Source organism: Atractosteus spatula, chromosome 21, assembly GCF_055471065.1.
Source record: "Atractosteus spatula isolate fAtrSpa1 chromosome 21, fAtrSpa1.hap1, whole genome shotgun sequence".
NCBI lineage: Eukaryota > Metazoa > Chordata > Actinopteri > Semionotiformes > Lepisosteidae > Atractosteus > Atractosteus spatula.
Window position 1 is genome coordinate 3772485 of NC_142726.1, and position 25899 is coordinate 3798383.

The following is a 25899-nucleotide window of genomic DNA, read 5'->3' on the forward strand; positions in this document are numbered from 1 at the left end:
ATGAAACCCAGATGGGCCACTATAGTTTTCTTGCACAGGTAGAACCCTGGTAACCTGGGTTCCTCTCTTGTGAAATCCATCCATCTGTCTGAAAATTACCCATAGCATCTGTGAGAAAACACTCAGTTTCAACCCGCTTATTACTGTTCTGAATGTGTTAACAAAGGCTCAGATGTCTTTTCAAATCTTCAGACCTGCTTAATTAACCACCATCTCCCTATACTCCTTTGGCATCACTTATTCTTTGTGTTTGTTTTTATGTTAAGAAATTATAATTAATTAATTAATTATTTAAATAGTTTTAATTTAGCTCTTATGTTATTTAGATAGCATTTAGAATTCAGTCATTGGGTTTCCTCTTTCCTCATCAATATGAGAAGAGAAAAATGCAAGAACAAGCTTGCAGAACTAAATATTGGTTAAGATGCAAATTGCAGCACTAAAATTTAATGGTGAAGCTTTTGACAGTCAAACCCTGGTGGACCCATCTAAAGACGTTTCGTGATCATTTTCATTTCTTGGAATTCCAGGATTAATAGCATTAGCCTTAATGGCTCAACATCAGCTCCACAGTTTAGGAAAATGAAAAACTTGGTATCCGTCTCAGGATTCGACTTTAATATATTAACAAAACATTTTAAGAATCCCTTTAATCTCATGAATTTTCGGCCATATTCAGCTTTTGCCTTAAATTTGTGTCTCGAGTAAAAGCAGATGTGTGTGCCCCATGAAGGAGTGGCATGGTGTCCAGGGTGTATTCTACCTTGTGTCTGTGCTTGCAAGGATCGTCTCTGGTTCCCCGTGATCATGTATCGGGTAAAGCTGCTAGAAACTGGAGAGATTATAAACTGTATATTAGCACTTGATAAAAGGCAGGATATGCAGATGATCTTGTTAGAAGTGGAGATGCCTAAAAGGACTAGTTTCCATAACTGCATGCCAGGACATGGGTTTAAACAACTGATCTGGTGGCCCAGCCTAGTAAGCCGAGTGCAGGTTTGAATCCAGGCAATGTCATTACTAGCAGCTCCGACCAGGATTCCCCCAGAGGTGGCAAACAGCTGATTAGATGCTGCTAGAGCTCTCTGGGCTCAGAATCAGCTGGGATCTTCTTCTGTATCAGCAGAAAGCCCTGGGGCTTGCCTGCAGATTTCTCAGTGGAAACATCCTCCCTCAGCTGTCTGTGCTGTTGTTCGTAGTGTGAAAAGAAATGCATGGCCTGGCTGTACTTTGTAGTAGCGCTTGTGTAGAGTGTTTTAGTCTCTCCGGAGCCACTGAAAGGGGGTTCTGTGGCGAGTTTGAATACCTTCATAGTTAGAAGAATTGTAGAAGAATTGAAAAAATGAGTTAGTTCCTATTAGTTCTTTAAATGGAATCATGTCATCCTCTAGTGTCACATTTTATCGAACACAATACCCTTTTTTTCGTCCAGCAGTGACCTTAAGTGACTGACCTGCAGCAGGTCTGTAAGTCTGATATTCAAGTGCCGGGTGAAGCTGTGAAGTCGTATTTCCTCAAACCGCCTCCCATTGCTGCCACACACCAGTCATGCTGTGTAATGAATGGCCTGTCCTTCTTAACTGGCACAGCAGAGCTCATATCGCAGTACTGTATAAGGGGTTTATGTCACTTTATAATGGTTAACTCTACCGTGTGAACAGCTTGATATTCATTGACCTTTCATTTACGTGAAAAGAGAAGAGTAGAGAAGTGAAAGACACCCAATTCACAGCTAGGTTGTACTGGGCTGAATGTCAAAGATGGCTGTAACACTTGTCTAACTCAGGGGCTCTTATTTTAATCTGTTTACATACACCGCTAAAATTAGGCTTCTGTTCCCTGTCAAATTTACTTCAGCAAGGACGTTCGTTTAGGTAAGGAACACAATGCTGTGAATATTAAATCGAGAAATGCTTAGTGCCACTGGCTCTCAAATGCTCAACTGCCTCCCCCCTGAAATCTCTTCAATGCAGTAGTCAGTCTAAAGGTCACACAGACCTGGAAATGAAATAACCTGCAGGAATGCGTTTCATTAATCTTACTGCACAATGAAATGTGAATTCTAACGCGAGTCTAATCTAGTTTTTTTTTCCTTAAGTACAAAGTAATTGGAAGCAAAAGCCATTGTTCTCAAAAGCCATAACTTATGTGCAGTGCAGTGGCTGGGTGGCCAAGGCAATTAAGGTGATGCACCAGAGATTTCAGTGTGGGTTGCAGCAGAGGTCTGTCCCTTACTGACTTCCGCACAAGCGCTGGGGAAATTTCTTTGATTACAGTTTCACAGGAAACTGAGAGCGACCTGGCCGACTAATTCCAACTCTGTCCCACCAGTGTTTTGCCTGCTGTGAGCCACCACTTTAGAAATTCCAGTCACAGTCAGCTGGTGATATGACCCAAGTTTCTACTCGCAACATCTGGATCACAGAATTCAAATTGTGACCAAAACAGTTAAGTCAGTTTATCAACTTAGGAGCCACTAGCTCTGTCATACAGTACATCTTGGGGATGGTCTGATGTGGGAGCTGAATTTTTTTGAAGATGCATAAACATCATAGGCAGAAAATACTGACACTTTCTGGCTGACACGTCTGCAGGCAAATATTAGACCTTACAATCCATTCTTGGGAAAGGTGTAGGCCCAGCTTTTAGTAACCAATTTATTGACTAATAATGTAAAGTATTTTAGTAATGTAGCTAAATAGCTGGCTATACCAAAGATGTACACCCCTTCCTTCTTATCTGCAGTTTCACATATTCTTTGTGCCAATCCAAGACTGGCATGGGGGCACCAAAGACTGATTTGATATTGCAAGTAAAACTGCTTTCCTGCTGCATTGTTTGGTAATAGATTTGTGAAAGTCTCTGGGCATTCTTCTGATTCTTACTGTTGCAGAACATTTTCATTTTTTAATGCCTTCAGCCCAGTTGAACACAGCTACGTCTTGGCCAGACTTGAAATGCTTTAAATTTTACTGAAATAAGACAGTGGCCTGTGATGCATCTTTTAATAGGCTTTTGTAATGAAAAATGAATGGTGATTCTCTGACCATTTCCCTCTAATAATCTCATTTTTTAAAAGCAAGCTGTTATGTGCAATGCCTGTCTTGCTTTAAGATTTCTTTTCTTAAACTTTGCTAGAAGAAAGTTGTACTTTTAAAGAGATTCAGAACAGGTGTCTCTCCTGGGTATTGCAGAAGAGTCAAGAGGCGTTAGGAATTTAATTTACCTGCTTGATTAAAATGTGGACCTATATACTACACCTTTTGATTCCAATCATGTGAAGCATTAGGACATGGATGTGCTTTCATCTTCTCCCTTCCATCTCCATATTCCCATACCTTCTTTTTCCTTTGTTGTAAATTTATTAATTCGAAAACTGAAAAATGTTCGTAAGGTTTTTAGTCATTATTCCCTGTCAGTGATGCACTCAATCTGTACGGTTGTTGGTACACAAAGGCAAAGCTATTAAGTGCTTGAGTCTCAATTTTAAAGATGTGAATAGGGAACAGCTGTGTGCCTTGTGAGTACTGCAATTTTACAGGCCTCTTTTTGCTTTGAAATTGGCTTTCTTGCTAGCTCTCTCTCTTCTCCTTCTCCCTCTTTTACTGTTTTCTTTCTCAGAATGTTGGTCTTGACCTTTTGGAGTTACGGTCATTGTAGATTGTTAATGAAATGTGACAGTATTAGTGTCCTATCTGAGCACCTTTGACCATGCTTGCTACTGCTGAGACAATTTAACAACCCCATGATTGTTACAGTGTGGAAATCAATGCCAACTGTGATTGACTTTGAGGGGAACAAAAAGATTAAATTAAAATGCTTTCTTTTCTTTGTCAAAGATTAATCAAGAAACGTGTTCTTTCCCTGGTTAACATCAGTGAGGTGGCAGTGCATGATCTTTTGAGAGCTGTCAGTATTCCTTTCAGCTATTACAAACGTTTCAGTTCATGAAAAAATGTTTTTCTTTTCCACGGATGGTTTAAATGGAATTGTAATGCTTTAGATTCCAGTGGGATTCTTTGAACGTGTGCTATGGCCCATTTTACCTCTGCTCTTTCTTCCATTTTTTTTTTTGCTGTTTAAAATGTCGGACCACCAGAATATGTTCTTCTTAAATCACTTGGAGACGGCATTTATCAGGAAAGTGAACTGGACAGCCTGACAACGTTCATTTTTTTTTCCCAATTTTGCCATTGTGCTTTTATTGTTCCCATTCCTTAATTATGATCCTGACGCGCGACTGTTAGGTGACTCAAGTCTTAGTTATCCGCATCCACCGGTTAAATTAAATTGTGTGTGCTTTTTCTTAACTTTCTTAACTCCAGCCAGCCAGTCTTAAAAACGTTAATCTCTGCTGTGAACACTACTGTGGTATCCTTGAGCCACGAACTTTCAGCTTTCTAATTCTCCTGTGCCGACGTTTTCTCCATTTCCGCCGGCCCCACAGGCAGAGCAGGGGGAATGGGCTGGAGGTAATGGTCTCCAAGCTCCTCATCACCCCCGGCACACCTGGCTCCCTGCCACCTGTTCTCCTTCCACACCAAGCCATCAGCCTCTCGAGGAAGTGCATTATTAACAGTTAATTATATCAGCCCATGCTCTGTGTTGGTTCAAGTTCCCCGCAAGGTAGTCTCGGTCTGCGTGCAAGACGTAATACAGGAGTAATGGGCCGTGTAAGAACGGGCCCCACGATGACAGAGCAACAGATCCTCCTCTGTCTGGCTTTGAAGGACACTGTATGTTATTCCACCGGTTAGCAATGACATTCCTTTCTCACAAGGGAGCTTAACAAGAGTCACACTAATGGAAGAGCCCTGGGCAAGATTAGACTAAAAGCAATGACAGTGATTTGTATTTTCTGTAAAAGAAAAAAAAATTATGACCATCTTTTAAATGTTCTTCATTTCCTTAGCTTTTAAATTTGTGGGCTCCTGATGGGAGATTTCGCAATCAAACCTTTTTGTTAATATCACAATGTTTCTGTGGTGGTATAATGTAAAAGAACATCACAGTATATTATCTTTGCAGCGGATGATATAACCTACACAACAAGTTCAGGTGCTAGAGCCAGAGTTTGGACATGTTCTATGTCAAATGAGCCACACAGCTGGGGTTCAGCCAGTGTTGAATGACAGTTCCCTCTTGAGCTGGTTTTCTTCACAATACCACAGCTTTCTCAGACATTGACAGGCAGCCAACAAAGCCAGGTGGAACTAGACTGGTAACCAGTGGGTTATACTGTACCTAATTTGGCATTATTGTTCAACAGGCTCATTCAGTGAGCAGAGATTCCGTTTCTGCAGTAGCCTTTTCTAGTTTTTCACTCTTCTATTCTTCTGTCAAAGCTTTGGGACATTGGCTCATTTTTGCATCAAAAAGATGGAAAATCGCTAAGAGGATAAAAATATTTTGATTTTTAATGGCACTACTGGTGTAACATAGACTGGTATCATTAGCCAGATGAAGCACCTGGGCATGTACTGTACTGTTCCTTCTACCTTTTTAAAAGTAATTTCTCAGGTCTTCTCCATGATATGACTGTTGTCACTGTTCTCCAAAAGAGAAAAAAAAACTAGCCTCTTCCCTTTTATATAGATATGTATTATTCATTTTTACAAAAGACTATACTAAAATGCCTCGAAAGCCTGAAGATTCCTCAGAAGTGCTCAGCAGTTTTCCTGTTTGAAGTCCTGTTTGAAGGACTAAAACGCTGTGGATAAGTGTTTGCCTGGGACTAATCCCATTGATCTAACCAATTGCTGATCATATATTTACCCCACTCTGATATACACATGCTGTTTGCTATCTCATCAAACAGTGTTCAGAGTATGTACTGTAGAAGTCAACCCCTTTGTCAGATGTTCACTAGGACACGACGGACCATTTCGGAGGAGTTCCTCTTTGCTGAATGTCCAGAAGTGATTACGTTGCACTGGAGAAAATGAGATGACAAAGCTTTCGACTTCAAAATGTGTAGAACTGGAGGCCTCCAGACATTCTCTGCCAGTCTTGACTTAGATGAAATGTTTGTTAAACAAAATGGGTCCAGACATTTTTATTTTTTTTTCAGTCTGCCTCAAACTGAATTCTTCTTTCCTCTGGCGGTGGGTGTAGCACATATTGACCACCCTTTGCCTCTACCACACATTGCTGTGTTGCAGCCTCAAATTGCAATACATTTCGACAATTGTTTTTGTGTACTAAACATTTTGATGGGGGCATAATGGAGCATAATCATTACTGTAAAAGAACATTTTATGAAAAATAAAAGCTGAAAAATCCAGGTTGGATAAGTGGTCACCCCCCTGAGACCTTAAGCTTTTATTTTTATTTAGTTACTCCCTCTTTTGCAGCAATTACAGCCTCAAGTCTTTTGCAGTGTGTTGTAACCTGCTTTTCACAGCTTGTGGGTTTTTCGCCCTCTCTTCCTTGCAAATCGCTCCAGCTGTTGCAGGTTACAGGGGTGTGGAGGTGCCCAGCAGCAGCCTTCAGTTCCTGCCACAGATTCTCTATGGGATTTGTCCGCACGGACTGGGCCCCTCAAGGAGTCTCACCTTCTTGGTTTTTAAGCCGCTCAGGGGTGGTGTTGGCTTTGTGTTTGGGGTCACTGTGCTGTCAGAATGTGAATCTTTTGCAGACTGTTCCAGGTTTTGCTCCAGGATCTGCCTATATTTTGCTCCATCCATTCTGCCCTCTATTTTGACAAGCCTACTAGTCCCTCTCGATGAAAAGCAGCTCCACAACATTATGCCGTCACTGCCATGCTTCAATGTGGGGATGATGGTTTGTGAGTGACGAGCAGTGCTCTTCTTTTGCGAGATACAGTATAACGCTTAGCAAAGCCAGCTAAACTCTGTCTCATCAGACAGCAAAACTTTTATCCTCACTGTTTCAGGGGCTCTAATTTTTAATTGTTTTAGCTCCAAACTTCTAAACATTGATATTGTAGAAGATGTTGTACTGATAAAAAGAGAAAAAAAGATGTAAGTCTATCACATTTTCTGGTAGTAATGTGGGAAAATGGGTCAATACTTTCTACACCCACTGTAGGTCTGGAGTAGCTGGTGGTTTCTGTATCCAAGGCTGGGTGTAAGAGTGTTTGACCATGGTTGTGTTTGATTTGTAAATCATCGGGTATTGTGTGGGGGTTAAATATTCATTAAATTTTTTATTAATTAAAATTCCAAGGTGCTAACACTATTATTTCAGACCCTTTTTACAGTTCAGCAGTCCATGAAATACAGAAACACGTACCCTTAAGTCTGTATAAACTAACTGAGCCCATCATCCAAGACAGAAGAGGACAAACAGCATTGTTCTCTTCCGTTCTGGAAGTTTAAAAAAAAACATACATACCCAGGATATGTACAGTAGGAGCTGTTTTTTGTTAAACTAGCCATCTGCTTAGCATTGTGAATTATGGAATATTCCTCTGGAATTCTCGTTCTGCCTGTTTTCAAGTAGTCTTTGTTGTCTTTAAGGCTGGAAAGGCTGTGATACAGGGTTATGATTTTCTCGTGTGTCCTCAGTATTGAAAGCCTCAGACACTGGTGATATTACCTAGGAGATGACCTCTCCTAACTAGAGGTTTCTTTCTCTGAAAGGGAGAAAAGGACTGGGAAAAGTATGAAATTGCTCGAAAGCTGAAGAGCTGCGTCGAAACCATAAGGGCTCAATACCAGGCAGACTTGAAATCCAAACAGATGGGCATCCGACAAAGAGCTGTGGCACTTTACTTCATAGACAAGGTAAGAGGTCCAGTATCCTTCGTGGTCATAGGGCTAGTATTTTTAAAAACTAGGTCATAGCATCCTAAATACAGACCAACATTTGACTATCCCCTTTTGACGGCCAGATGTCTTCAGCTTTAAATTTGAAATATAGTCAAACTTTGGTAGCAGTGCTGAATTTTGTGCAGAAGTCTTGCTCATGAATGGAGACTAGCCATGTTTTTCACATAATCAACCCTTTTCCAGTTTCAGTGAAGTTTGTGGTTTGTAATTTTTTACAGCTGAGAGGAAGTCCTGCTTTGTTTGATTTTTTAATACTGATTAATATCATCTTAAAAAAACAATTTGCTTCCAAATAAGACCATCCTGGAAAACTTAGTCTGTGCAGCACAGGTGATAATTTCCTGTGGCATTTTGCTGTCATTAAGCCTGGCGAAGTCTTTTCTGAAGGGCTTTTTTGTGAGAAGCAGTTGATAGCATGTCAGATTAAACCCTACATGTTAACAATTTAAGAGAATCATGAACAGCATATGTAGTCTTAAAAGTTAAGGTCTTTTTTTCACAGGATGCATCAGGAACTATTTCCTTTGCGCATCAGTGTGGTCCGTATTGAATAAGCCTAAACAATAGAGCACAATATAGTGGATTCACTTTATTCATATTTCACTGATGTAAGGACAAAAAAAATAATCTGGATCATTCTGTATATTCTGGGACCAGAGGTGTAATGCTAAATATTCACTTTTCAGCATTTACTTTGCACTTTAATGTTGAAACCACAAATTGGGGGCACGGGGCTCCATAGAATATTGTGACCTGGCTGTCTGAGTAGGCTTATCTGCACTGTAAGTAAGTCTTTCTCCGAAGTATTCTCCAAAGTTTGCTTAAGTTAGGCTCAGAACGTCTTGAGCCCGTCTGACACAAAGGAACACTCATCTAGCAAGAAATGACAATACAGGAAAATGCAGATAAACTATATACCTGAAGGCAACAGATGTCTCAGACACAGAGCTTTCCAAATCCATTATAGCAAGATTTTCAGGAAGAAGCTTCTTCACTGCCATATCTTGCTGTCAGTCCCCCTGTCTTCCAAGGCTTACTTGCCTGTTTTGGGAGCAAGAAGCTGCAGCTGTCAACCAGCTTTTTGATAATTTTTAAACTCCAGGACAAGGTAACAGGACGAAGAAGGTCTCTAAAGTTACAATCGCCTGCAGTGAGAGACCTATGTTGACCACATTGTGAGGATAGTGAATTTTGTGTTTTATTACCTAAAAGCGGATTGATTTTTAAATCGGCTGCACCTTTGGAGCTAAAGATAAGGCTTGTCACTATTGGCGGGTATGAGTGCTAGGAAAGCACTGAGGAAACTGAAACAGTAACTTTCTACCTGCTGTTAGAAAATGCTCAAAAATAAACTCCAAGAAATTTCTGAAAGATATCATTTTTTTTCTTTTGCCACCCTCTTGCAAAAAAAGTCATTTGAATTAGAGAATTACTAAATAATTCCAAAGTGTTTCTTTTCTGTTGCTTTCCATCTTTGGATATTGGTAACATGGCTTCTTTTGCAGATGTACTGTAATACTTTTTTGAGGAGCTGATGTGAATCAGTGCAGTCAAAGTACTGTTCTGGCACAGAAACCTATCATTCTTTGTGAAAGGTTCATCCTGAGTGGTTCTTATACTGCAATGAAGAGTTTGTAGTTATCTCAGAGGTGTACTGTCTTCTTTTACTTCATATCTTTAGTCCTAGAACTTTATCTATGACTTTCAAAGCCCCCATTAGAACTGAATTGGACTGCTATATCTGGAAAAAGATGTGATAGACAGTCCTGTATTTTTCCCTGTCTGTAAAACCTGAGATAAAACTCCTCTTGCCTACTTCAACTTCTGCACTTGTATCTGAAGATGATGCCATTTCAACCAAATTACTCCCATCGAGAGAATGAAATATCCTGCTTTACAGGGTAGATTGGCCTTTGTGCATATCCCCCAGGAATAGAAGTTAGACTTTCTTGAGTTCATTCTTTAGCTTGTTAGGTTAGATGAAGTATTCCACTCTTTGTCTAGAGAACTTCTCAGGAGAAAAGTTTTCTGAATGTTTTTAAGTGGGGGATTTTTTTTTATTCATTCATCACAATGCCTTTATACTTTATTTTTTCTTTAAGTATGGGGCACTAATCGAAATCTGATTAGGTCTTGCAAAGACCTGTTTGCTTGTTTGCCACATGCTGTAAATAGACACATGGTGTCTTGTTTGTGGTTAACACCAGAGATTGGGGTAATGCCTTTGTGAGTCAAGTGATCCCATAACTTATAATTAAAGCTACAAATGCAATATTGAGAGTGGCTTTACTGTTAGCAAATATTATTAACAGTTCTTGCAATCAGTAGTTTCCTGCATTTAAATGCAAAGACGTTTCCTAGTCCATGCTAGTCAGTCTATTCCTGACAGTGTTATTAGCACTTCAGTTACCTTTTTTACCCTGAACAGATGAATTTTTCCACCTACACTTTAGATATAAACCTAAAATCAGTACTACTTCAAGGGTAACAATATCTATAAATGCATCTTTGGCTTTTCCCTCAATTATGCAAATACTTTTGCTGTTATTGATAACACGAATGATGATCTGAAAGATGTCTGTATTCGAGGCAACATAATATCAAGCTTGTTGTAAAAAGCAAGTTTTAATAAACCCTAAGAATTTCAAATATGAACCACTATTCACACACACCAGCCAAAATCTGAATTGTCCTGGAGACGGTGTGCATGTGTGAGAAACCACCCCCTCGGCCCTCTTATTTTCTGTCCGCAGGGGGTAAATTGCTGTGCACAGACTGAAGCAGCTTCAGGGAGAAGGGCTAAATCACCCTGTTTTATCAAGACCATTTAACACCAGCCTCACAGCTCATTCAATGCATGTGGCACTAATAAGTGGCTGCTGGAGATACAAAGGGTTGGGCTGTCACCCATGAAACCCACTTGACCCACTAGGGCAATGGAGTTGCTTTTACAGGTGCCTATGGGAATTCCCAGCTGTGTTACAGCTCCATGTGTTTAACTTCCAAGCTAAACAACTGCCTCGGACACCTTTCACTGGGTCCTTGTCTGCCGCTTGAAAGGCAGGTGACTAGATTGCGAGAGACATACGAAGGCCAGAAACAAGCCCCTGCAAAAACAGGAAGTGACAGTATCAGGCAGCTGTAGCAGACTGAGGTGGGTTAATCTTCACAGGTCGGGTATGTTCAGCCAGAAAGAATTTGTTTCCACTTTGAGGGAATGTGCAACAGCGGTACTCGGTATAAGGAAAGAAAAGGCTTTAAAACCCTCCTGTCTGAATAGATAGAAGCAAGCAGCCCTCTGACATGCTTGGCACCACACCTGAGGTCATTGTTATCTGTGTAGAGTCCACTTAAGGCTTCCCCTGCCAGTGCAAGTTTTTGATCTAGTCTTAACCTGCAATCCTGTATTTAAAGCATGTAAACATGTTATCATGAGAAAGTAATTATGAACCGAACCTTTGTTTCTACACATTTAAAAGCAATTTAGATGGTAAAATTCATTGTCAGTGGTGATGAGTAAGGGTGTGTGTGGGAGGATGCTGAGCAGTGATACAGAGAACGTCAACATCCCTTACAATCCAGTGGCTTTTGCTGTAGTAACTTCCTGCATTATGCATTTGTAGAGCAATCATTTCAACCATCAAGGGTGTGCAAAGATGTTCTGGCGTGGAACAGGCTAGGAATATCTCAGGAGTCGGCTGTATTTGGGATAAACTTTTGGTCCCCGTGTTTTGCAGCTGGCTCTGAGAGCGGGCAATGAGAAGGAAGAGGGGGAGACCGCAGACACAGTGGGCTGCTGCTCCTTGCGGGTGGAACACATCAGTCTTCACCCAGAGCTGGATGGAGAGAAGTATGTGGTCGAGTTCGACTTCCTGGGTAAAGACAGCATCCGCTACTACAACAAGGTCCCTGTGGAGAAAGCGGTAAGACGAGACTCTGCAGAAGTGGGTTTAAAACTGATTTGTAGACATAATCACGATAGTTGCAGCTCCTAAAATTCGGCGATGTGGAAGTCTTGTAAGAATAATTTTGAAGCCTAAACTAACAAATTTTCTTAAAAAACAATTTCTGTGAACAATTTCATGAACATAAACACTTTTGATGATTGCTGTGACTAATCAGATACAGAGTATTTGTTAAAAGTCTGCCTTTAGGGTCAGATTTTTATCCCTTTCATTATTATAGGTCTGCTTTCCTAACTGGTCGGTTTGTAGCACTAGCTCTGCTTCAGTCCAAATGAAGTAAATCTCCCATGTTTCTTGCATAGGAACAAAAACTAGAATCTTAGGTTTGTGTTGTGTTTAATCTGCAAATAGGGTTGTTTTGATGTCTTTAAGAATAAATCACATGAACAGCTTTTATTCACAAGATATTTCCAAACTCCAAAACAACAAAAGGAGGGATTAAGGCCAGGTTAGCACAGGCGCAGGAAGCCACATGGGAAAGCAGACTTTGAATTGACTTAAATTGAAGAATATGAGAATACATTCACGTTCGGAGATGAAGCTAGGTGGGTGGCTGAGATCATGTCCTCCAGCGTATTTCCTTCTGCCCACTCAGTGCCACTGCAAATCAGTTCAATCAGTTTGAGGCTTAGAGGACCTGAAAGAGCTTGGTATTTGTGGACTTGAGCCGATTGTTTACTCAACACTCATACAGTTTGTGCTTTCTCATGGTAAAAACGAGGGAGACTGCAGTTACTTTCTGTAAGAGCTGTCTGTGGTGCTGATTTCTGTCTGAATACTCCCTAAAAATGTGTTGTTAATTTTAAAGACTGTTCCCTTGGAATACAAATAATGCTGTGTACCAGGCTGACTTAAGAAGGGGTTGCATTTTCAAGTGGTGATTATATTATTGTTGACTGGTGTAGAAATGGGTGAAATTAGTGGTAATGGTTGGGATAAAAGGAGTGTGCATGGCGCTACAGTAGTTGTGGTAGAGGGTTTTAAGTATTGCTTTTTGTAAGACTTGAAGGGGACGGGGGGGGGTAAGAGCCTTTTGCACTTAGTTTGACTATGATTGAGCAGTGTTCGAGCCCATGTCTCTGGACCTGCCCTAGGTCAGGGTAGGGTCTGTCACACACAGGATTACTAATAAAATACACAGACTATACAAAATGTACTGTGATAGAGTGGCAGCTATCATTTCACGTGAAAAATAGGAAGTGTTGATCTTTCAGGTAAAGAGGTTTAAGTGTAATTGTTTCGCAGCCCTCTGTTTCGTCACTACAAATTTCACAATATAAATATGTAATGGTTAAAAAAACAAGTTTTTTTCGAAGAGAGGACATGGCTTCCTCTCGCTTGCTTGTGTGCTCTTTGCCCTCAGGACACCAGTATTCTCTTATTTAAATTAGGTGATTTAAAAGCAGCACATTAAAATCATGCTAGATTTAGAGCAGTGTTTAAAGACCTAGAAAACTGAATGTTTTTTTCTTTTTTTCCCCAAAGTTTGTGTTTTTTTTTAAACTTTTCCCCTAAGAAAAAAATCTTTATTATTCCAAAAGTATGTTTGTTCTAAACTTGTCTGTCAAAGTCTCTAATTTAACTGACAAATGCAGATCTTTTGTGCGGCTATATTTTTTAATTGACACTTCATCCAAAACAACTTAGATTCGTAACACTGGGTATTTTACTGGAGCAATCTGACTGACGTATTGTGATCAAGGATACATCTGCAGTGCAAAGGTGTGCATTCAGCAGAGATTTGTGCTCCATTCTAATCTGGAGTTGCAAAGCTAATCAGCTCGGCTCTCTGCTACAATGCCTGTGTCAGCAGGAGGAGAACAAAGACCACACTTTCTCCCCTCAGACATGCTGACATGCTGCAAGCTTTATAGTGCCTTAAAGAAGGGTTGTCGCTGATGGGAAGGGAGACTGATGCATCTTTCAATGACATTTCATCAAGCTCACAGAGTGCTGCCAGGCCCTGTGAGGCCCAGGATAGCCTGGCCTGCCCCAGCAGTGCATGGTCAGATGTGCACAGCAGCTCGGGAAATTCCAGTTTCAGTCAGATAATTACACAGCCCAGGGGTGAGCCACTGGCTAGAACAGGGTGGATTCTTTATCTTTTTGAGATAAAAGTCGTTTTAACTGTTGAATGCCTGTCTAGTTTCAAGTTCTTGAGGCATGTCTGACCAGTTGTACTTTTTGGTCTGTCAGTTCATCTGTAACCATTAGCCAGAAAGGCTTGAAAGATTTGTGCACTTACAGTATAAGACACTGTACCACAGAGCCTTTCTTGCATTGATTTATTCATTAAACGTCAGTTTAAACATGAATGTTTTTTTCATTATATGAGAAGCGTATACTGTATACTATTTGTCTCATTTTAGTGTAGATTACTGTGCTGTAATTGTTTTTTGTAAATGCGTGAAGTGTAGTGTCATTTAATTCTACTCTATTATTCAGTGTCAAACCATGATGCTGTTGCTGTTCTGTACATGAGCTTTAACGGTGTTTTACATTGAAAATATTTTACTGGCAAATCATTGATACTTTTATTTTTATTCTGTTGTGGTTATCTTTTATTCTGTTTTTAAGAATAAATCAAGCCTGTTTTACGGACTAGCTAATGCTTCTTGGTCCGTTATTGAGAGGAAAGTCTGTTTTAAAATCTGTATTACCGATTTTACAGACAAAATTCCCCTTTTAGCAGATTTTAGCGCTCTGTTAAAGCTAAGTCTGTTAAACTGAAGGTTTACTGTAACTGATAAAAGGGCTGTTTTCAAAAGTATGGAGGCAAGACTGAAATTCATTATAATCCCCAGTCGACTCTGGGAATTGAGAATCACATTTGTTGGCTTTATCCCACCCTCCAATAACTTCCACCACATCCAAGTGCACTCTCAGTAAATCTGCCTGACGACCATTTCAGCTGCATTTTACAGATGTAGGCACCTCTGCAGGAGCCAGATGAGCACTAAGTCCGAGTTTCCCTGGGGGATAATTCACTAACAGCTGCACTTGACATATCTGTTGTTTATTTCTATTTGGGTGCCACTGTGTATAACCTTTTATAAGGCCATCAGACTACAAAAAAAACAAATACTACCTTAATAAAACAAGAACGGTTTGGCATTTGTTGTTGTTATTTGCTGAGCAGGGGTCCTTTTTCCAGAGCAGAGTATCTGCCCTTTACCTCTTTCAGGTGATGGTACACCCAGAATCTCAAGCACTGCATTGTAGTGGGACAGAACAAAAATAAAGAAGAAAGCTCTGGGAAAAAGTTGTATTTAATATGCTCAAGCACTGGAAACTGTAATATTTATCTTTAATTGTTTTATATTTTCAGGTCTTCAAAAACCTGAAACTTTTCATGGAGGACAAGCAGCCTGGTGATGATCTGTTTGACAGGCTGAATGTAAGTATGTTAAGCCCATTTGTCCTGCAAAAACTTCCCTTTGCGCCTGGAGATAATGGTCTTTCTTCCCAAATAATCATTGCATCAGTGCAAATTAAATTCTCCAGCTGTACCAGCCAAAAAATCAACAGAAAATGTAAGAAACAGAGCCAACAGAGACTAGATTACAGGAGTAATGTTGTTTTTGGGATGTGCGAGGAACAAAGCTGTATGTTTCGAACAGTGAAAACTGTTACGGATGTACACTATTCTCCACTTTGCAAAATAAATCCTTTCAAAAAGTTGTCCATCTTAACCAGGGTGAGAATTGAGATGCTGGAGGAAAATGTGCCTGGAGCACTTCTCATTGGAAGTGATAAGTTAGTCAGTGTTAAGTCAAAATTATCTTGAAGGAAGAAAGAGAAAATTTCACAATGTAACAGCCATAAATTACATAAAGGAAAGCCACTGGTAACATTGGTTTAACTTACAGTAAAGTTTAAGTTGTTCACAAGCAACAAATAATATTACAGTGTGGGAGCCTCCATTGTACTACTGTATTTCTTGAATGGGGCAAACCCTCACGTGATACAAGTTCAGTTTTCGTCTGGCAAGCTGCTTCTTTTTCCTTTGCTTGTTCAACCCCCTTCCAGTATGCCATTTCAAGTTTCTTTGGCGCTACCTTGTGTTTTGACCGTCTGGAATGTTTATCATTCCTCATATGTGAGCGTCTGTCCATCGCCACCCATTCTGGTGTCAGAAATGATCCCTTATGATTCCTGGGAACGTGACATTTCTAAATCCCTTGGGTACACTGTTGAACCTGTCCAGTTTTGACAGCAGCTAGGCTGGCATATGTGAGGATGATCATGATGTCAAAATGCCTCCAGAATCTATAGTCATTGAAATTAAGTAAGACTGTATTAGAAATGAACATTACAGGAAGAAAAGCTTTTGTGTATGCCAAGAATGTGTTAAGTTGCATCCTTCTCTTCCATTAAATACAGCGACTATTTTCTCATGCATGTGCACAAGGTGCTGATTTTTCACCTTCGACTGTTCTACAGCTGTTTCTACAGTTTCAGCTGTTCATAAGACGCTATCTCTGTGCCTCAGAAATTTTAAACCACATAGGACTGTGACTTGGCTCGTGCAGCTGAATGCCACTCCAAGGCTATAATTACTTCATTACTGTGGCAAAACAAGCAAATAGCCCAACGACCCACTTGATTGCAGTAATTAAGGGATTGAACACTCTGTGTATCTGTTATAAAACAGGCCCCCAGAATGTCAAGAGTTCCTCAACTGTCCCAGAGATTAACTTTGTATTTCCAAACAGAACTGTATACATCACTTTGGGATGCTACATTTGTTCAGTGATGCAAAAATACTTAAATCAAAAGGATCAAGGGCAAAAGCCTCAGAAAATGGCAACAGCTCTGCTTGGACAGATTGTCGGATTAAAGCTGTTGTTGTTACACAACTCATCCACTTTATTCACCCTGTGGTCCATTAAATATTCTAGAAAACTTTCAGTCTGACATCTTCAGTGGTTTATGTGAAACCTTTGAAATGCTGGCAGGGTTCTGTGTAAATTAAAGGGTCTGGAGTCCGGATGTTTAATAATTAAAGCTTCAAATAAAAAAACAGCTAAGAAACATCTTCAGGTTTAACGGAGACAGGTATCAAAATGGTTACTTTTTTAGCTGTCCCTGCTGTTCACACATTATTGTTAGAGGCTTTCACTGATATTTAGGTCATTGGATTTTTATGGTGACTGGTTAAGACTTTCCTAACCCTGCTTAGTTCCAAATTATGTCCTTGACTAATGCCCACTGCTTATCACCCTGTACAGCATTACAGAGTACGTTCCACAGCCTGTACTCAATGTGGTTCAGAGATTTTTTTCTTCTGCTACTTCATATAACCTGAGTCCTAAAGTTGAGGCATATAATAAATAAATATCCATGTTCTTTTTGAGTCTTTTACAGTAATACAGCTGCAAAAAGTCATCCTTATTTATTTTTTAATTTTTGAAATGATGTTGCAAGAACAGCATTGGGATGAAATGAAGCAGGCAAAATCAAATCCACATCAGTGATAACAGGCTGCATTGTCATATACATATACTGCAGCTCTGGGGGAGCTGATAGTATTTCCAGTCTCTTTGCATATGTATATCTATATTGTGTGGCTAAAATATATCTTTAATATGTGTGGGTGTACGTAGAATGTGTTTGATACATTTCCGCATAGAGTTGATCTTTTTTTCTCTCCTTATCTCCGTTTTCTCTGATTATCACATCCTGAGCAGCAAGTCTGTTTGCCTAGAGAGCCCACTATTTCATCCGCCATTCTCTGATATCTCTCAGACTCAGATGCTGCTTGATATCGGCTCTCTTCAGCTGATCTCTGGAGCTTTCTTAGGGTCAATAAAGTGTTGCCCTATATCTTGAGAGAGATGAAATGAGCAAAGGGAAAAAAACTCATGTGGGATCCCAGTCCAGGGACAAACAGAAGAGCACTGTTCCTGGCGAGCGGCCAGACACTGGTACAGCAGAACGTCGGTCTGTCTTCAGAAGAGTCAGCCCCCTCCTTTCTCCTCACTCTCCCCCAGTCGGTTCTTTTTGTGGCCTGTAGACACCTGTCAGCTTAGTATGACAGCTACCGACAAGGCAGGGAAGTGATTCTAAAACCCCCGGTTGTCAAGCTGAACTGCAGCAGAATGCACAGTCTGGGAGTCCCCGGGTTATCACGACACTGCTTTTTGGGCGAACGGCTCTAAGTGAATGAGTGGGGGCTGTTAACCCCTAGAAAGGTATTGGAACATTATAGCATTATTGCAGTAAAGGGTTTACCCGCTCTGCCACTAGTCTTCCCCAGACAAGCCCTATCACTTAATATCAGTTAATTCCTCAGGAAAGATTCCCTTATGTTGCACTGGGTCATTTTCCACCTTTGTCTCTGCTTTTTGTCATTTCTCTACTCAACTTTCACGTTTTCTAATTTTTATTTTTCTAAGCTCATTGGCACGTGCTGCCCATTCTATCTGTGTACATTTGTTAGTTTATCTGCTTTAGACAACAGGTCTATCCATAGAGCAAATTAACTTTTAATTTCACTTCACTACAAAACTTCAGAAAGAGTAACGGGTGCCGAATGGCCGCCTCTCATCCGTATCTTTTCCATTACTCAGTGTCTGTTTTTCATACAGTAAAAAAATTTCAAAATCCACTGAACTTTTGCCATATTCAGTATTCTTTTAAAGAAAAAAAAATCACAAAATGTTTTTCTTCACAGAGCTTTTCGGTCTTGGTGTGAGTACCTGAGTATTTTCCGAGAGTGGATACTATTCCCCAAACAGGGAAATTCTGTCGGAGCCAAGACAGGAGGTTAAAGATTGCGGGCACACCACAGTGTACAGTTAATAAGAGGTTGAGCAAGCAAAGGTGTTATTAAAAAGGCAGCAGAGCACAGAAATAGCCAGATTTAACAAGTGCTTTTGCCCCAAACTGGAGTTTACACTATTTGCTGTGAAAATGAATTCTCTCTGGTTTCAGTTAAGCAGTAAGCAGAGCTAAGCTGCGTTCTAACCTCTTCGGGCAGCTGATTTTTCAGTACTGGCACAAGCTGTGCTATATGGGGGCAACGTGAGGATGCAAATGGTGATGCTTTTTAACAGTTTCTGTGGCACAAATCTGCAGCTAGAAACTTTGTGTTGCGCTGCATTCGTGGTTTTGTAATAGATGCTGAAAAAGGAGCCAGGACTCCCACAGCACAGCTTTATCAATGTCCATACTTAATTAAACAGATGGCTTTCAAAGGCGCCTGTTCTGAGGAGTTTGACCTCATTGCGTCCATTCCATAACAGATTTCATATTACTCCTGTAAGTGCCAGTTAAGACCATCAATCCCGTTTTTAATGATCTCTGTCAATGCATTCTGAGGCCACTGATGCATCTCACATGAGCTTCTAAATTTTCTGTGTACTTCCTGAGAAATAAAACTAGAATAACCGCCTGATGGGCTTGAAGAGGTCAAAATCAGATTATTTGACAACTCATGCACAGGAAAATCAAAAACATCAACTGCACCCTGATCAGTCATCTCTACCTCCTCCTTGTAAACCTAAGATCTGAATGAACTTGAACATTTTCTGCTGTTCCCGCTTCACAGAGGTTTTTTTTTTCCAACTGGGTTTTCAGACCCAAGGAGATCTTAAGCTTCTGTTTTCTGAATCATCAACATTTTCTGGAAATAAAAATATAGAGCTAATGTAGTCACGCTACTTGACTATGTTACAAGTGATTTCAATACAAGCGATCTGTATCTGGGTTCCTACTTTGGAGTTAGATGTTTCTGAAGTAATTTCTGTGCAGTTGGTAAGGACTGTCTGGCAGGATGTGCTCTTTCTGTTGCCATGCCAACATGTTTGGTTTGCCTGAGAAGTCTGCAAGTTATAATAATAATAATAATAATAATAATAATTGCTTACACTTATATAGCGCTTTTCTGGACACTCCACTCAAAGCGCTTTACAGGTAATGGGGACTCCCCTCCACCACCACCAAATTGAAACCCACATTTTGCAGCATGGGGTCTCCCACGTGACTCAGTCAGTAAAGGTGTTCGCCCCTGCACAGGTTCATCTCGGTGATCACAGGTTTGAGCCTGGCTCATGTCACTAGCCGACTGTGACTGGGATTCTCCGGACAATAGTGCATCATTGGCTGAGTGACGCTGAGGGCATGGTGGGATGAGCCAGCTCTCTTGGTGACCCTGCAGTCTCCTGGGTGCTTGTGGGTGTGCGGTGCTGCTGTGAGGCATGTGTCCCCCCTCCAGTCAGCACCTGACCTCCGACAGGGATGTGTTAAAAGACACGAGCTTGAAGACAGGCGGGTTGGAGTCAGCCTGCAATTCCTGACTCTCCACCGTGTGCGGTTATGGGGCTCAGAGCTGCGAGCCGAGTTGTGAACAACACACAGTTGATTTGCAAATCAAATGGGTGGAACAAAAAAGTAACTAAGGATTCCAAATGTAAAACGGGAGATGCGAGTAAGCATTTGCCTGTTGCTTGATGGCCCTCAATATGTATGAACTGCCATTAGATCCAGATTTGTGTGCTTAGTACAATGAACTTTTAATTTAGAATGCAAACTCATGATCCTGTTTTTAATCGGGTCCCTAGACTCCTGAAGGGTGAAGTTAAACCTCATGTCATCTTGTCTCCTGTTAGGAAGAGAACCATCCCAAGCCTTCGCCTGGGCTGTCTGAGCGTTAGTGATCAGTATGAGAAGCGGTGGCTTTGGTTATTTTTTATTTTCATGGAGATTAGAGTGTTGTGCAGCATCTAAAGATAGATATGAGAATCATAAGAGGATTGATTCCAAGCAAAATTATATTGATTTTTTATTTTTTGGTCAGTGGAATGGCGTTGTCTGCCTGTGGTCTAAATGCATCTTTTATACTTCAGTTTCTATTAGAAGGAAATTAATAATTGCATCTTCTGACTGTGACAGATTCCACTGCAAAAACTGCTCTTGATAGAAACTTTCTTCCATTACTCAGCTGGTACTTTGAGATACTTATTGCAAAAAAATAAAACAATTTAATCGGTTATTTAATCCCAACATTCTAAAAAAAATCTCTTTTCGATATTTGGTTTTCTTTCCGTAACAGCAGAAGACATGCAGTACATCAGTACCACAGTCCCATCTAGGGGTAGTGAACTTGAACTGCAGATCAAGTATCTTTCATTCTATACGTAATAAAGTGAAACATTCAGTGTCTTTCAGAGTATTACAAGGTGGGTTTACTTCATGGTATTTGTTTATATAAAATCCTCTACAATATATATATATACACAGTATTAAATACACATATACAATTCTCAACAATAATGTCAAAATTCTTTCTATTAATATTAAGATCAGGGCTCTTGTTTTTATTTACCTTTGTTGCTGTAGCAAAAGATTAAAGTTTCTTAAGTCTGTATATTCAGTGTGAAGAGCGTTCTCAGACCTGGCAAAGAATAGTACTACGTCAGTGGCTGGAGAAAACGAAAATAACTTTGGAAAGGCTTTGTTCTCATTTTTGGCAACTGAAGAAATCCAGTTGCAGCGGAAAGTGTCTCTGCCAGTTAGCGATCTGACTTCTGAGATAACAGCGTGTTTCTTTCTTATCTTCTTTTATTAATGTTGCCTTACTGCTTGAGTGACATTGTATTGCTGCAGTCAGCAGTCTTTTCAAGAAACGCTTGTACGATGAGCTTCTGTGTCAGCAGGAGGTCTGACCTGACTATAGCATTATAAAATGAATTATCACGTCTTTCCACCCACTGCTCCTGAATGTGGAGTGTCATTCGGATTGTAAATGGGAAATGTAACCAGAAGTTACAGATTTACCTCTGGCTATGTAATTTGCTTTAACTTTGATTACCATCAGACATGCCCTTTTAGTACGTAAGGTTAAATGGCCTTTCATCTTTCATAACCTGTCATGTTCCTAGAGGGATCATCATCAGCCCAGAACTACAAATAAATGGATAAAATGAAAAATGTACAGTATTTAGGTTTTATTAGTTCCTTACAGTATCATCTGAAATTTAATGTAATTCATCTTACCCATAACATTAAGCACTTTTGTCATCAGATTTACAGTAATGTTTAAAATCTAACACAACCCGATTAATTGTTCCTACTCAGAGCATTTGGATATTGGTAAAATTTGGACTTTTCTAGTGATTTATTTTGCCTCAAGATACCACATTTACTTGAAATAATTTTCAAGATTTATTTTCTCACAAATGTTCTCAACTTCTCTATTCTAAACTTGATTTGGCAAGACTTTCTACCCTGATATTCTTCTCATATACCCACACTATTTCCAAGGACAGGGGTATTGCTATCCCACACTTCTGTCCATCCAGGTTTTAAGTTCACTCATAGCAAAAGTGCTGAATTCAAATCCAGAAAGGAAGTAGAGTGCTCCCAGCAGTACAATGCATATGCAATACTTATCTCTTACCTCTCTCTAGGATACGACTAGGATTAGACTTACATCTTACCTCTTTAGGATAGCAGTGGTTTCTGATCATTGTGTTTCAGTACAACATTGAAGAACGTTTAATGATGTCTATAGTACAACAAATATTTTTATATTGCGTCTCACATGAAGGTATCAAGATAATCACAAGATGACAAAGCTGTTGTGTGATACACTCCCATTCCAAACTAGTGACAGCTGCAATCATTAATACTGCTACCATCCATCTGTTGTTTGACCACATCTTCCAATTCAAGATCACAGGGCAGCCAGAGCACGTGGCAAGCAGTGGGCACACGGCAGGGTACCCCTTGGACAGGACGCCAGTCCATGGCAGGGCAGTCACACAGACACAACCACACACTCACATTAGGGCCAATTAACCTGCTAGTATGTTTTTGGAGTGTGGGAGGAAACCAGAGCACCTGGAGGAAACCTGTGTGACCACAGGGAGAATATACAAACCCCACACAGAGCACCAAAGGTTGAGAATTAAACCCAGGACCCAACCGTGGAATTGAACTATTGCTCCAACGCTGTCCCTTCCCATACGGGAAACATTACATGTTAAATCACAAGAAATGTAGTAAATACGTTAACTACTGTGGTAGAACAATTGAGAACGCTGTAAATCATAATTTGTAACATTTAATATTTGTAACATTTGACTAAAAAGGGTTTCCAGGTAGTTCAGCCAGTAAAAACATTCACACCAAGTGCAGTCTGAGCTGTGTGGCTCTGGTGTCACGAGCACGCTCTTCCCTCTTCGCTCTCTGTGTGGCTACAAGAGTCCCTGCTGTGAACCGAGGGCTAAAGAAACAATTGACCATTCCAACTGGGGTGCACATGAGATAGAAAATAAAAGACACATTTTCAGCGGACTGACTTGGACTTTACTAATGTTAACTTGACCTGAGTTTCATAGGCGTAGGGAAATAACAGCACTAGGCAGGTGATGCTGTATTCCAGCTGTCTTGGTTGCGGTGCACCCCTTGTATTCTGTTTTTTGTTGCTACTGTGCACTTAATTACTGGAGGCTGATTTCTTAATTACATCTTTTAATTGTTTTCTGTGTATTCATGGTTTCTGAAGTAACCTGCTGTAAGTGTGTAGGTGCCAAGACTTTCAGTAAAAAAAAGTGTTTATTATATTCGCAGCTTGATTATTAAATTGTGGCTCCCCTAGAGCATTGACTGGATACCAATTAATACGGCACAGACTTAGGTGGGAATTATGCAGTGTCCAATGCTCACACAATGCCACAAGCAAACCTGACACCTTAAAATCATTTATGGAGGGTGTTATAGAAATTTAAGAACTGGGCTGTCTCTAACTTACTGTGATTTCCCAAGTGGTAGTGCACAATTATCAGAGCCCTGCTGGATATTGCTTTGGGATGAGTTGGTGAGGGCTCTCTTGGCTCTCTTCTGACGTTTCCACTGCATCTTTGGACTTGCAGTGGCATCAGTGAGAGCAGTACCACTCTGTCAGTAGATGCTAACTCTCTTGTTAGGTGCATCGAAGCTCATAGTGTGCTATTAGATCTGTCAGTTGATCACTGTACAGTACAGGAGTTGTTGCTGTGGCCTGAAATGTAAACACCTGGTGATTCCAAGCTGTGTGTGTGTGTAAAGTGAAAACTCCATCCATCAATTTTCCAACTGCTTTTTCCAAGTACGGGTCACGGGCAAGCAGGAGCCCATCCCAGCCAGAAACAGGCATGAGACGGGACACCAGTCCATGATAGGGCACACACAGACATAGACACTCACTCACACCAGGGCCAGTTTTCCCAGCAGCTGTAGGAAACCCACGCAAACACGGGGAGAACATACAGTACAAACCCCAGACAGAGCGCACCCCAGGTCCAGAACTGAACCCAGGAACCAAGCGCTGTGAGGCAGCGTCACCGTGCCACCCACGAAAAATACACATTGTTAAATTAAAAATTAGTAAACAATGGGAAGAGGAATGGCAGACTTAATTTATTCCTTTAACAGTCGTACAGTGGAAGTGTCCATATTGTTGTACAGTTCTAATTTGTCATGTTAGAACTGGGGATTAGTAGTGGCCATGTACACAACGCCAATTGCAGTTACTAACATTTTACATGAAAAATGTTCTCGGGGAAAAGTGAAAAATTAAAAAGTGTGAATTCAGAATCCCACATCACATCTTTTTCTGCCAAAAGAGAAATAAAGAAGCCCTGTGTGCCACATTTTGACACAGTAGGCTACCTGGCGATGAAGGGAGAATGTTCTAGTTGCTCTAACGGGTGACGGCCTGTATTTTGTGTTTTTGTGTCCTCCAGACTGCAATGCTGAACAAACACCTTCATTCTCTGATGGCTGGCCTGACGGCAAAGGTCTTTCGAACGTACAACGCCTCGATCACGCTGCAGCAACAGCTGAAGGAGCTCACCAACGGTAAGACACGCCCACTGAGGGGGATTGCTACGGTTCAGAAAAGCACAGTAAGAAATCATGACAGAATGAGCCTGGAATTCAGTGTGAAATGTATGAAATACTGTAGAAACTGATGTTAACTGGTAGCTGTAGCTGTTGCCATTGAGTGATGCTTAGTTTTAGGTGTATTTTCGGAATGGATTATTAAAAAGGTTACTGAAGCTGAATTGTTTATGGCGATTTTGGATTTTGTTGCCTATGGACTCGTGCATGTCCTTTGATTGACTATTCTGCTGCCTTGCTTCCTGTGTTTCCTAAATAGGCTGTGTTGCTGCAGTCCTTGCCAAGAATAAGCTGCCTTCTGATAATAGATGCTAGTGTATTGTAGGATGGAGCTGTCTGGGGTGGGATGAACACTGTGGGACTAGAAAACCAGGGTTTAACAAATTTCTGCCTCTTTAAAACCAGAGCTTCTTAAGACCTGTGCAACTGTTAAGTTGGTCTCCACGTTATTAACAGACTGAAGCAAGTGCTTCAGAACAAGGATCTAAATAAGAACAGAAAATCCTTCTGCCCTGGAGCACAGCTGTAAACACTGAGGTCAGTTAACGTGGGATGCATAGCTGTACAGCCTGTTTTATCTTCATGTTTGAAAGAGCTGAATCTCAGAATGCACCCTTAGAACTCACCCTTATGGGCATAATGGTGCAAATAAAATAACTTGTTAAAAACTGTGTGAGTGTGCAGAGACCATCATTCAAAATCTTTATTACATACACAAAACCATTAAGGTAGCCATGAGAAACTGTGTTCCCTGACTTTTGTTCTTTGACTTTCCTACAAAATTCCATCACTCACAGCACACTGGAAATATCCCCCAAAGCAGAGTTTTGCAAGTACTGTATTAATGCACATAAAGTTGCACACGAGGATGGGGGGCGGTAATTACTACAATATGAACTGAGCAGTACAGCACTGCTGTATTACAAATTGATATAGTAATTAAGTTAGTTCCAACACTAGCCAAACTGCTTTCGCAAACGTTGTTATTTTGGCTTTAATGGAAGTGTCAGTGTTATAGATTATTCCTCGGAGAAAATTGGTTTAAGATATCCTTAATAACCTCTAATTAAATCATAAGCAAATGCTCCAAGGACAAAACCGACAGGCAAATTGATGCGTAAAGTACATGGTATAAAGTACTGCTGAACTTCCTGTGGTGTTTGCTACTCATTAGGCGATATAATCAAGATCACAGCTAGAAAGCAGGTTATAGGGATAGAATTGATTTAGCCTTAAATGAGTACTTACTCAAG

General features: G+C 40.5%; 1 protein-coding gene across 1 annotated transcript in view; it reads left to right on the forward strand.

Annotated features, from left to right (window-relative positions):
* LOC148817010 (DNA topoisomerase I, mitochondrial) overlaps window positions 1–25899 on the forward strand; it is a 70476-nt gene that overhangs the window by 39079 nt on the left and 5498 nt on the right. The window contains exons 14-17 of the mRNA XM_088938675.1: window positions 7605–7748; window positions 11531–11716; window positions 15087–15155; window positions 24490–24604. Coding sequence (XP_088794801.1) covers window positions 7605–7748; window positions 11531–11716; window positions 15087–15155; window positions 24490–24604 — 514 coding nt within the window. The remainder of the gene's footprint in view (window positions 1–7604; window positions 7749–11530; window positions 11717–15086; window positions 15156–24489; window positions 24605–25899) is intronic.